Raw genomic sequence first — 13,499 nt, 5'->3', positions numbered from 1 at the left:
AATAATAATCGTAAATAACAGTCATAAAGGATCGTCCAGGGTAATGGATGATAGTAAACTTCGTTGAAAGAATATGGCGATAGGAATAGTGCCGTGGCATGTGTCTCACGCGATATTATAGAGAAAGTGAGAATGAACAAATACGGAAGCAATAAATTAGATAATACTTAAATTCTGATTGTTATTCCAAAAGAAAATAGGCTATAAGTCTTTTTTATGTATTTTTTAAATAACAAACTAATTTACACAACTGGATATCTTTGTTTTAAATTTATGATAATGTTAATATGTGACAAACGAAAAGTAAGTACGTATACCTCTGATTAAATGCGATAAAAATTTTTCAAACAAAATAGAATTTGTGAAACGTATGTTTCATTATTTGTTATCTCGTATATATGTTCACAATTTACGTATCAAATTCACATAACATCGTATTCCATCGATATTTCCTTGTTGTAGTTCTCGCGTAATCATTAACGCATGCATAAACTTCTATTTAGGTAGCTCGTATTGATATAATTTCACGTAACATTCTCAAACGACAAAATTTCATATCAGAAACAGTTTGTATTGACATGGTATACGTACATACGTACACATATGCTTCGTGACACGTGCGAACTGAACATGCTACGAATAAAATAAGGGCAAAGTCCTTGGATAAAGTTCTCACGATATTGTTCTACGTGGATTATTTTCATCTATTGCTTAAAGCATATTCATTCCACTCATATAAATTAGTACATTTATATATAGTTGCCTATTAAAAAATTCATGGAAAATTCAATCGAGTATTAACGAGCAATATTGAGCGTAAGTCGTAAATGAGCAATTTCTATTCAACTTACTAATTCATAAATGAATATATATATATATATATGTATGTATGTATGTATGTATGTATGTATGTATGTATGTATGTATGTATGTATGTATGTATATACGTAAATATGCATATGTGATTGTACATTGTCATACTCAAAAATGATACATCAAATACTCTTTGATATTAACGGTAGATAGATATAGTTGTTCGATAGATACGCTTCACAGTCGCTAACAATATTCTATCCAATATTAGCCTAACTTCCTCTATTACTACCTACAACTATAACTTCCTTTGAATACTAGTGAAGCCATGTTGGAGAATAGTTAAAAACGACGTATAATTAAATAGACAAAACTTTCAATATATTAACGATACTTATTGGTAATGATATCATTCTGATAACGTTCTGATAAATTAGAGAGAAAAATTCAAAGGAACAATATATTCGTTTTTACAATAAATGAATCAATTTGTAGAATTTAATTAAAATGCGCAATCATTCGGATAAAGACAATCAACGGTAACTACTCTTTTTTTTTATTTCTATTTTTATTTTATTTTTTCTTTTTTTTATTCTTTTATCTTTTTTTTTTTGTAGATCGAATATTTAATCCCTTCGAGGAAAAAGAACATTACACTATAGCAAGTCGACGAGAATAATGGTCGGTATAAAAACGTACTGAAAACGTATACGTAGAAACGAGAAACGTGGCTCATCAAGGCTTCAAATGGGTGAGCCAATTATCAAAATGATTCTACTAGGTACTTCGAGATTTGTCCGGTACGCAGAGACAATAATGAAACGGCGATTCGCGTGGGATTCCGCGCCGGACAGAATGGCGGACAATACGAATGAGAGACAGAGAAAGAGAGAAAGAAAGAGAGAAAGAGAGAGAGAAGTTCGTTGCGTTCGGACGACTCGCGTGCTCTGAAGAGACTCTGACATTTTACCGACGGTTATTCCGTGCCGATTTTACGAGCCGTTTTATTGCGACAGTTCGTAACGACGCGTTGCGAGAGAAAAACAAAAAAAAAAAAAAGAAAAAAGAAGAGATGAGAGAACGCGATGAGCGGAGAACACGACTCGCCACTTTGCCACGATAAATTGCTGAACGAAAACGTTCATCGAAATCGGCGAAAAACGACAAATCTTTCCCCTTATTGGAGCTAGTTACTAGCTCGATAGCTTCCGAGTCTATATCGAAAAAGCTGCTCAAGATAAAAAGTGCATTTGACTATCGAACCAACGAACTTTTCGATGTTGGTATGGTTGCTTTCGAAATTGGCTTGACGGGCAATCACTATATAACGATAAAGAGGGAACCATCTTTCTAATCGATGTTTAGAATGAACTTTCACCGGATGTTGCGTGCGTAACATTGATGAGAAAAGGAAAAAAGGAAAAAAGAAAAAAGAGGAAAAAGAAAAAATTCATGAAATACGAGATCGAGCGTTCTTTCACAATAAATTCGTTATCCCATGTAACTCGTATATTGTACGTGTATGCATATACAAATACACATATTCTTCAATTTACCAGTAGAACACGAGAAAAGCAGGATGCTATTGTTGTTCAAGCAACAACTTCAAATTCATTGTTATGGAACAATACGCTAAAAGAGCCAAAGGCACAACCGCTACTCCTACTTCACGTTTTTTTAAGTTCCTCTTTTTACTCTTATTTATCACCAAACTTGCCTGATTCACGAGAATTACAGGTGTACATCCAGCCATTTTCCGCGAGAGTCGTGGCACACCATAAAGAATGGACCTTGTTACGTCTCGTTAAGGAGTTTCGCGAAAGTTTCGTTTACCTCTAACCCCTATAACTCCCCTTTGTAATAACCGTGAGATGAGTTTGCGATGTTCGAGTATTCCTGGCGAAACGAGAAAGGACGTGAAAGCCATCGACGTCTGAGACGTCTGATTAATTCATAATAACCACGGATTTATTTATTTTTCTTTCAGTTATTCTCTGTTTTCTTTTTTATTTCCTTCTGTTTTTTCTTGGACTCATTAAATTACACTTCCACAGGATGTTCATTCATCGACGTAATAATAATTATAATAAATCATTAAAGATTATTCTTCATTAGATGTATTATAATTTCAACAAACTTTTCCTTCCGGCATTGAATTACCGTTGTAACAAGTATTACTACTTTCTTGGACGCTTTGGAACGTAAACGTACATACATTCTTGCAAGAACATTGAAGGATCGTGGTCATCCGACGGATTCATGAATTTTTCAACGCATCTCGCTGATCGAAAAACGCGCCAAGAATAAGAAGTAACGATGTTCGGTATATCTAAACATTTTCTCAAATATACTTGACAACTACGTCACATTTATAAATAATATTTCAACTGTTTTATTAAAAATGATAATAGGAATTTATTACACTGATCTCAGATATTATTATTAAGCAAATAGAAGAAGGAACGATCATCGAAACGTTGATAAATTAAAAACTACGTCTGGAGGATGCGTTGGCGGAGAAGATCTGGTTCTTTAATTAAAAATACACAAGTTTAACAAACGTCGATTAAAGGTTAAGGTCTCCCCTGCAAAAAGTTAATATAACACTGAATTAAGACTGACTCGAGCTAATAATAATCAGTCTGGGTTTTGATTAGGGAGAGACTGAGTAAGTAGCGCCTGCTTGATTTTACCTACACATAGGTATACGTTTTGGCTGGTGTGTGTGTGTGTGTGTGTATATATATATATATATACATATAATCAATTTACTGGACTCATGATTGAGAGAGCGATATATTAAAATACTCGATTAAATCTACCGGTTATACCCACTCACTCTTTCTCTCTCTCTCTCCCTCGCTCTATTCTTTGTTCACGATAAAATCTTGTAAATAGACGACGAGAACTAAGTAATAGGAAGTATCTCGAGATAATTATTCTCAACGCGTTTAGAAGAGTTAAGTTGCACGAGGTATTACGATCTTTGAAAAGAGTCATAAATATATAAGAAGTGATTAAATTTCTAATAACCGACGTACCGAAGGTAAAAGTCAAATATAAGTGGAACGATAAAACGAATGAAAAACGATGCTCGATTAGTTCTCTAGTTGCCAAGGGCGACAATGAAAAAGGAGGATCAGGATGCGCTGTGTAATGGAAGTGGCGTACCTTAGGCACGCTTAGACGAAAACTACTCCTCCCCAGTGTGACGAATGCAAAGCAAATAAGGAACGCCGAGGAGAATGGTGGAAGCTTAATGCTCAGGTCCTCGCTAGTCGAAATAAATTAAACACGGTCTTACACCGCCTGCTTCCAGCCAGGATATTCCGAATTTCGTCCTCGTCTCCGGGATATTTATTCAGCATCCTCTTCCAGCTCCTTTCCACTTTCCTTTACCTCCTATTCCACCCCGTTACCGTCGCTACCATTCCACCTTGTAAATTAATAAGGCAGGGCAAACACGCGAAGGAAGATAGGGCCAGACCGAAACCCACGTTGGATTAACGGAAACGAGGCTAAGCGCGACTCGTTTGCCAAAAAGTACCTGCAAACATTTCACCGTAGCGACCTTTAAGGTCACGTTCACTTATTTACGGCTATGTCTCGTCGACACTCCGATGTCCGCCCATCTGAAAAGTCAGGGGAAAACAAGAAAGAGAAAAGGAAAGAGAAAGAGAGAGAGAGAGAGAGAGAGAAAAGAAAGATCCTATGTCTTTGACTTTTTCGACTGAGAAAAGGCCACTAAGACCAAAAAAAGAAATTTCTTGATTATGAGTTTTCTCTCGGAACATCCTAAAAATGTTTTCCCAAACGAAGATTGAACACGATATCTTGATATTCCAAAGCTTAAAGAAGGGTACGTCGATTGGCCGATATTAGTTTCGATTCGAGGAGAAATTGAAGCGAGAAACTTTTATAATGATACTTTCTCCTTGAATCAGCTCCGAAGTCGATCGGATATCGAGGCGAAAGCTTCCGTAGAATCTGAAGGGATAACGAAGGAGCGAGGGATAGATAGAGAGATAGGGGGAGAAAGAGAGAGAGAGAGAAAGAGAGAGAGAGAGAGACGCGGTTACTCGAACTAGATGATTAAATTCCCAAAAGCTGTAACTGTACCTACGATTCATCGTCTCCTTCGAATGTAGCTAACGTATAGATCGTAGAAGATCTCTGTGGTAAATGCTGTAGGTGCAAAAGCCTTCGAGGATGCTACCCTAACATAGCAAACGTAATCCTGGCGAAGTCGATGCGTTGGGGTTAACGAAGTGGCCCATACAACGAGTGTTCTTAATCGATAGTTAAGATAATTTTGCAAAGTTACACTCTCCCAAAAGAGGTCAAACTCCTTAAGATCGAAGCTAATTAAAGCAGTTATTACATAAAAGATGAATCAGAAATAGCACGAGTTATTTTTATATTAAAGTACACATACATAAGTATCCAATATTTGAATACGTATATACATAAGTATCTAATATTTGAATCGTTATTACGTTTACACGATAAGTTTAATAAAATATGTCTAATACCAGTATATCGTAATTAATAATACGATCGATTATAGATATACGTATATTCACTGTTATCGCGAACGTCGAATGATTGAATGAAATATAAAGTCGGTATCGATTAATTTCGATTAATGTTTAATATTTCGTTTTAGTTGCTTGATATTTTATCGTTGTTAATTAAAATCCAATTTTAACATTAATCTGTCTTTAATTATATTTCAAAAATTTCTAAGATCTCTTATTTCTGATCTCTTATTTTGATGTTAACTTTGTTCACAAGGAATTATATTTAATCGGACGGAATTATCGCGATGGAATGAGCTATTTAAAAAAAAAGTCGAAGAATCAGAAAGAACTGCGATCAGATTTTATTGATGGGCCTCGAAAGGATCTCATAAAATTCAAAAATATCTGGGTCCACAGGATCCTCTTATCCTTCCTTTTCACTTTAACATAAAATCGAAAAGTCGAAAGTAGATACAAGCTAGTGTATATCTAACGACTACGTGTAAAGGCAATCGCATTGAAAACGAAAAATAAAATGGGTTATTATATTATACCCGTATAGTAAGTAGAAATACGTGTAAAATTCTATATACATATCCCATACATGTCTCCACATAGATGTGTTTACATATATGTACATTATAATATATAATATTTATATTATAAATATATATATAATATATTATAGTAGTAAAAAGTATTATAGCGATAAAATAGTTCTCTTTTCTTTACACTTTCTTGATCCTTTTTCTCGACTTTCCATCTTCGGAATTGGAACTTTTCCTTACGTACTTATACGGCTTTCTCCCTTCGCTATAATACTTTCGTCCGGTCAAATAGGAGAATCATAAAACGGAAGTGCAACCTGTCGTATGCTGGAGTGGATGGGTAAGTGCATAGGTAACAACCTAAGTACATTACACACGAGTAGTACCTACGCATTTGGATCACTAACATTTTCCGTCAAAGGACTCGAAAGTTTGTGGAGACATGCGCTACGACTTTTCTGGATACGCCTACGTGCACCTTTACGATTGAAACCGCATCTAAGATACTTACTTAGAAATGAAATGTTTTTCAAGTCCTTTCTAAACTATTAAATACTAAACATATTTCTAATAAAATTCGATTATAATGATAAATAAACAAATATCCTATTCCAAATATTCGTTTTTCTTTCTTTTTTTTTTAATTGAATATAGTTTTATAAAAATCTAATACAACATGATTGAAAAGTATGTTATTGCAAAAAAATCACTTTTTTTATCCTTAAGGGTATTATATTTTTTTGATTATTTTTAATTCATAAAATTAAAGATCACATGAAAGGAAGAACATAAAAAGAAGAATATAGTAAAATAGAGATAAGGTAGAGATAGAAAATGGTAGACAGAGGAGAAAATCACTCGCACATTTGAGAGTTAAATGAACCGTGGGTAGAATAAACACGGAAAAGGGAAGACCGTCCAGCCTCTTTCCTGCGTTCCTCTATATTGTACGAATTTTATGGGACACAGCATGAAAAAGAAAAAAAAATTTGGTTGGATATCTTTTATTCTACTCTGTGATTTATCGATCCTTTCGTATATATGCACATACATACATATTCTTTTGAAAAATACTCGAGAAAAATTAAATGTAAAAAATATCAAAGTAAACTCTCTTATAACCCGTTTGAAATCGAAATAATCTCGAGTACAAACCACATAATAGAAATTAAACGCTTCACAGTTCTGTATGTTATCACTCAATTATGATTTTAACTTTAAACGAAGAAAGATTGTTAAATACTATTTTCAAATATTTTTTCTTCTTTTAAATATGCAAATAAATGATAATATCAATTTCATATTAAATGACTTAGAAATATAGTGTATCATCAGTTTAATCGGATGAATAGTGTACGAGATTATCGTTTCAAACAAATTGAGTAGAAACTTTATATATAAAAAAAAAAAAAAGAAAAAAAGAAAACTTCTACGATAAATTTTTATGAAATAAAAAGAAAGAAAAAAAAAAGAAAAAAGGAAGAAAACTTTGTTACGCAGTTGTAAAAAATTTAAATACGAGACCAAGGTAAAGTGATATATAGATCTTGTGATACATGGATTTTCAAAACTGGTCGTCTAGCTTGTTAGTATTTGACGGCGGTAGCAGGTGGCTGTGTCAGTGAAGAAGAAAGAGGCGTATAGTCTCCATGTTTGCCAGACGCGAACTCGCAAAGGAACCCTACCCTTCTTACTTCACCACTCTTTTCTCTTCTCCGCCCATTCCCTCCCACTTTCTTAAATGAGCCTCTACGTTAAAAACTTTCTATTCTACGAGTAATCTCGCATTTCTCCTCAAATTCATCTAGGAAATCGTAACTAAACGGCATTCGTTGAAAGAAAAAGTAATCCCGAGTGATCTATGTGATACAATACTTACTATAACGCGTTACATTGAATTCGTTAATATTATTCAAACGATATTTGTAATATATTTACGTTGCATTATTATTATAATATTTTTTAAAGATAAAATCTTAAACAGAAACAATCTAAAGTTAAAGAGTAAAGATTTCCTGTATATATAGATATATATAAGTATATGTATATGTGTACATACACACACAGATATATATAGATATATACATATAAGCATTTAATTCTATACTATGCAACAGGTGTTGCTTTGCTCGATTTTCTATTAACATAACAAAGTCCTTGATGTTTTTCTTACAAAGAAATAAAAAAGTTACTTATCGAAAGATTTTTTGCAAATTATTGCGAAACGATAAATTTATCGATCATAAAAATATTTTGATCGAAACAAAATATTCTTAATACCCACGAGACTACAATTTTTTCGAATTTCTAAGCTTTTTTCATCGATAAAGTATATACATATATATATATGTATATTGCATATATTGTCTCGAAGCAAATTTCGATCATTAATCTCAATGTACTTTATCGTTCGTTTTTGGAAAGACAGTGCAACGTTTATCGTTAAATATTCGTCAGGCGAACGATCGGAAAAAGTACACGGATGATCGATGAACCATAGGAAATTGAGATTGCGTAAATACGTCGAAAATTCTTTGATATCCTATATTATAAATAATAAAAATCTCTTGTTATAGCTATCATTACACGATTCATGAATTCGTTTTTGAAACGAAATAAGACGAAAGATGGAAAGAGAAAAGACAGAATAGACAGAAGTCGCATTGAACAACGGATATTTTTTTAATGAGATACTTTGGTGCGGAGACGTAAGATAAAAACGAAGGTAAAAGTACCTTCGAGCGAGATCTTCAAATCGGATCACGTCAGTAACAGTAAAACAGAGTTACGGTTTGAAAGAAATGAAAGAAATACGGAGAGAGAGAGACAAAGAGAAAGAGAGAGAGAGAGAGAGAGAGAGAGGGATGAAGAGAAGAAAGAGGGGGAAAAAGAATGAAAGAAAAGGAATAGGAAGAAAATTCAAATAATATTCGAATGAAAAGAAAAGAAAGGAAAAAGATTCTTGTACGGGGACATCTAGAAGTAAGGAAAGAATACACGAATGCATATTCGAGAATCTACAACGCATTAACCTAATTAGAGCTTATGCTATTGTTTCTTAACGTTCTCTTTCTCACACTGTCTCGTCTTCTACTAGTTCATATATCTTTATCTATATATCTCTCTCGAATATATCTATGTAAGTAAGTATGTATTATATCTACCTAAACGTAGAGAATATTATTACTCTCTTTTATGATTATATCGTGAAAGACAAAAGAGAAATAAAAAAATCAAAAGTGAAAAAAAAAATGATTAAAATTAATGTTACTCTGAATATATCAAAGATGATACTTAATCTATATTACAGGAATAACTGTGTTTCAACTGCGTTGGAACTATCGTATCTTTTCTGAACATTTCACTATCTAATAAAATCCTTTGTCTCCTATATTTTATCATCGTTCTCCGTTTGTTCTCTAAGCACCGAAGAAATTATATTTACACGACCTTTTTACGAGGTCATAATGCGCGAACGATAAAATAAAATGGTCCCGAAGCTTATACCAGAAAAATTCCTTACGGACTCTCGAAAACGTAAACAGACACAAAACAGCTATAATATACTATATATAGATAACTAAAGCTACAATATATTTTACTGAATATTATCATAAAAAATGATGAACAAAATAAAATACGTATAAAAGATATTCTGATACGATTATATATAAAAAAAATTTAATTAGAAAACGTATTTAATATATTTCACTCGTCTAACGTGAGATACATATATATATATCTGTAGCATGTCCTAAACGAAAAATACTAGTTAATTGATTTATATTCATTCGTAGTAGGTGCAAATTATTGATTAGAAAACGTTGCAGTAATTCAAGTAGCCAACGAAGAAGTTGACAACTTGCACTATCAGGTCATTTGCACTGTCGGCTAATCTAAAGCACGGTGATCAACTATCTTATGGGTTAACTACCTTGGCGAGGATTCGGGATCGGCTGTTTCTACTACGGTTGACCACTTGGCCATGAGCCATCTAACCTCAAGACCATCAAATTACCTCGTTGTTTCGTTACATGACTCAAAATCACTTAATTTATTACCGAATCTTTTTCTTTTTCTTTTTTTTTTATTTAAAAATCTATAACAATTTTCACGTCTTGCAATTCATTATTTCAACCTTAATTTTCCTAACCTTTTTTATGAATCCAAGATAATATATAGCGCATAAAATATATGACAAAATTAAAATTAAAACGGATGATAAAAATAAAAAGGATAAATGTAAAAAAAACTTACCACTCTCGCCGATTCATGGAAATTGTAAATGAAGAATAAATGATACAGGATCTTGGCCAATTTTCGACACTCCACGTTGTTGTAAAGAACATCAGACGTAAATTGTTAGAGTATGCGTGCTTTCTGTTATAGAATATAAATATCGGGTATAAACGTATGCTACGAAATAATTCGAAAATGAAAAAGATGAAAGAAGTAGAATAGAAAATTGGTATCGATATATTTCGATTATGTTAATAATTCGATAGTACAAATCTTACGTAATTGGATATACAAACTTGGAAATTATTTTAAAATACGGATAATAGGATCACAATGCGATATTTTTTAAATACTCATAAAAATAATCCTAATCGATATGCAAATACCTATCTAAAATACTTATTCGTAAGTGTGGTTTTCAAATGTTATTAAGTATATAACTATCTAGTATCAAATTTGTATAAATACTATAAATGTATAATTATTTTCTATAAATATAAAAAAAACGTGCGTATACTTAATCTATATTCTAAGTAACCATTGTATATATCGTATAATGAAAGTTATATATGTATATGTGTGTGTGTGTATATGTTAAAGTATATATACGCGTATATTAAGTAGCCAATTTATATACTTAAGCGTCTATTAATTGAAAGTAAATCTTTGGTAAATATCTAAGATAATAAAAGGTTCTTTTTTTACCAATGGGATGATGCTGTTGGAGCAATCGACTGCATACCTAAGGACGGTCCGCTACATAGTACCATACGAACGTAATCGTTAAAAATTCAGATACATATGTAGGTCCAAATGATTAAATATCTGTGAAAATTCCAGCATATCTTAATACCTACCTCCACGCAATAAGTGGTGCCAATCTTTCGGTCAATCTTTGATAATTCCTTTCTAGCTCTCGTTGATAATCGCGTTGATCCGGACCTATAAGATTCTTATTTCTGCGTAAAGCATCAAGACATTTTTTCGAAAAATCTTTGAAGCATAAACGTAATTTATGCTGCAACCTCGAAGGCTGTGCGTTTTGTTCTCGTAATCCTGAAAGAAAAACAACCGCTACTTCTGCAGGACCTTGATTAACGGTTGTCCCTATACAACCCTGAAGAACCATTTGCAACATTTTTGCATCTGGTGGTTCCTGAGCTGTGGCTGCTGCGACCTGTATCAAAAAAATATTGAAATATTTTTATGATTAACTAATTTCCATTATTATTTATATATATATATATATATGATTATATAAATCGTTTTTAGTACCTCAGCTGTCTTCTTTTGTATATCTTCGATAGCAACTTCAATAGGGCTTAATACTATCTGCTTTCTAGCAACCACTCGAATTCTTGTCTTCAAATAAGGAAAATGTGTTGCCACTGTTAATATTGTTTTACGTTTACACTGTTCCCTGAGTTCGCCATGCGCTTTACCTCCCGGTGTAAAAGGTGTTGCGTATACAAAACGTTCTAAAAATAATTGCAATTATTAGATAACAATAAATACAATGTTTGTATGCTCTTGTTGTTTTTTAATCGATACGAACTTATATTAAAATTTCTGTGAAAAACGGTAGGCCTGTGTCTAAGTTCGTGTAATTCAAAGTACGGTTCGACATAAGTAATTTGAACATATGCCTTGTCAGGTTCTAATTTCGTAGGATCTACAGGATTCGAATCTTTGATTATAACTATATTTTCTGCACCAAATCGCTCGGCATAAAAATTTTCTAATCTTGAAAATATTTCCGGAAGTTTGGTCAATGTTGGTTCTTTATAAACAAATTCTTCACCAGCAAGATCTCCAAATCGTGCTCCATAAAATCCAACTCTGAAATACGTGCCAAATACGCGCTTTCCGGCTAATTGTTCAACGCGTGTATAAGCTTCATGAAGTTTTCTATGAAATAAAAAAAAGAGCATTATTTTTAAAGGACAGTTTGATTAATAAATATCTTTGATTTTATCAATTAAATCATTATCTTTTACCCATGAATATTCGCTAGTTTTTTGTAATCATGTGCAGCTTCAGCTATTGGTAATAATACTCTGTATACGTCAGGAATAGCTTCATACATGCCAGCAGCTTGAAAGGAACTTGCGGCATGTTCCAAAAGACCCGCTAAACCACTCTCAGAAAAATCTGGTCCTAAACACAAACCCTCTTCTCTTCTCGCTAAAACATCATCGCCAACGGCACTCTCCTCCAAAGCATTTGGTGTTACTGGACTCAAAGCAACAGCTCCTACTGGTCTGCCACCACCACCTGGTTCCAAAAGATGAAGGTATTCCGCAACGAGTGCTGCACTATGTACGAGACACATTGCAGCTTCCGTGTGATTTTTTCGTTCCATATGTTGTTGTGCCATGTTTGCTAGCCAAGTTAATCTTAGATCTGGTGACCCTTGATATCCTTTTGCAATTCTATAACATTAGATCAAAGATATGCTCGATATATTCATTTTAAAGATTTAATATGATTAATATTAAATACTTACCTATACATTAAATCCAAAAGCATTTCTGGATCTTCTTGAAATTCTTTCATTTTAACAGTATCTGATAGTATCATATGCAAATTAAAAAGCAAATCCTTCACTTGCTCCGGGAAACTTGTATCGGCTAATTCTGTATCACGTTCCGCATATACCAATACTGTTTTTAACGCTCTTCGAAGAGCTCCTTCGCTAGGTGCTCTTCCTCTACCAACTAAAGCCGACAACGACGTTGTAACTTGCATTTTAACTCGTGCAAAATTCTGTCAGGGACATAAATTATTATGCTCATATAATATTTCAGGAATGTAAGATAAAAGTTTTATGTCACGAGACACGTACGTTTCCAATTTCGAAATTTTGTCTCATTAATAAATATAGACTAGCTGCCGCGTGACTTCTAATAGCGCTTAAAGGTGAACTACACCTTGTAAGTAATGTTAGACACAAATCGCCACATCTTTCGCTTTCCTCGTCAAAAAGAGCGCTATGATATTTAAAAACTAAAGCACGTTGAGTATTAAACATATGCTGGAGTACCGACGTGCTTTGATTCCTAGCTAATGCTCTTAGTAACACCTTCAATACAGCTCCAACTACAGCACCTATTCATTTATTACAAATTTGATAATTACTATGTAATAGGATGCAACAACGACGTACGATTTATAATAATAATAATATTAAATGATTTCTTACCTCCTCCTCCATCTGCTTGTACAACTGCCTCTAAAGTATCTAAAACAACAAGTGAAGCTTCAGCTGCTAAGGCACCTTCTATGTGAGCATCTTGCTCCACTGCTCTTCCCTCCGGTTGTTCGCACGATCTTTAAAATATTTTAATAATATTATTTATAATGAGATAGAAAAATAATA

At 33.2% G+C, this 13,499-nt stretch overlaps 1 protein-coding gene across 5 annotated transcripts in view; it reads right to left on the bottom strand.

Annotated features, from left to right (window-relative positions):
- The window catches only part of LOC127061350 (dedicator of cytokinesis protein 7), an 83,756-nt gene that overhangs the window by 64,859 nt on the left and 5,398 nt on the right, over nucleotides 1–13,499 (bottom strand). For all 5 annotated transcript variants that reach the window (XM_050988056.1, XM_050988057.1, XM_050988059.1 and 2 more), the window contains exons 13-20: nucleotides 13,323–13,450; nucleotides 12,966–13,228; nucleotides 12,627–12,886; nucleotides 12,118–12,552; nucleotides 11,676–12,028; nucleotides 11,396–11,598; nucleotides 10,978–11,297; nucleotides 10,139–10,876 (exon numbers count right to left, since the gene is read on the bottom strand). In XM_050988056.1, coding sequence (XP_050844013.1) covers nucleotides 10,822–10,876; nucleotides 10,978–11,297; nucleotides 11,396–11,598; nucleotides 11,676–12,028; nucleotides 12,118–12,552; nucleotides 12,627–12,886; nucleotides 12,966–13,228; nucleotides 13,323–13,450 — 2,017 coding nt within the window. In that variant the 3' untranslated portion in view covers nucleotides 10,139–10,821. The remainder of the gene's footprint in view (nucleotides 1–10,138; nucleotides 10,877–10,977; nucleotides 11,298–11,395; nucleotides 11,599–11,675; nucleotides 12,029–12,117; nucleotides 12,553–12,626; nucleotides 12,887–12,965; nucleotides 13,229–13,322; nucleotides 13,451–13,499) is intronic.

The sequence above is a fragment of the Vespula vulgaris genome, chromosome 2, assembly GCF_905475345.1.
Source record: "Vespula vulgaris chromosome 2, iyVesVulg1.1, whole genome shotgun sequence".
NCBI classification, from domain to species: domain Eukaryota; kingdom Metazoa; phylum Arthropoda; class Insecta; order Hymenoptera; family Vespidae; genus Vespula; species Vespula vulgaris.
This window is presented reverse-complemented; position numbering and strand designations above follow the sequence as displayed.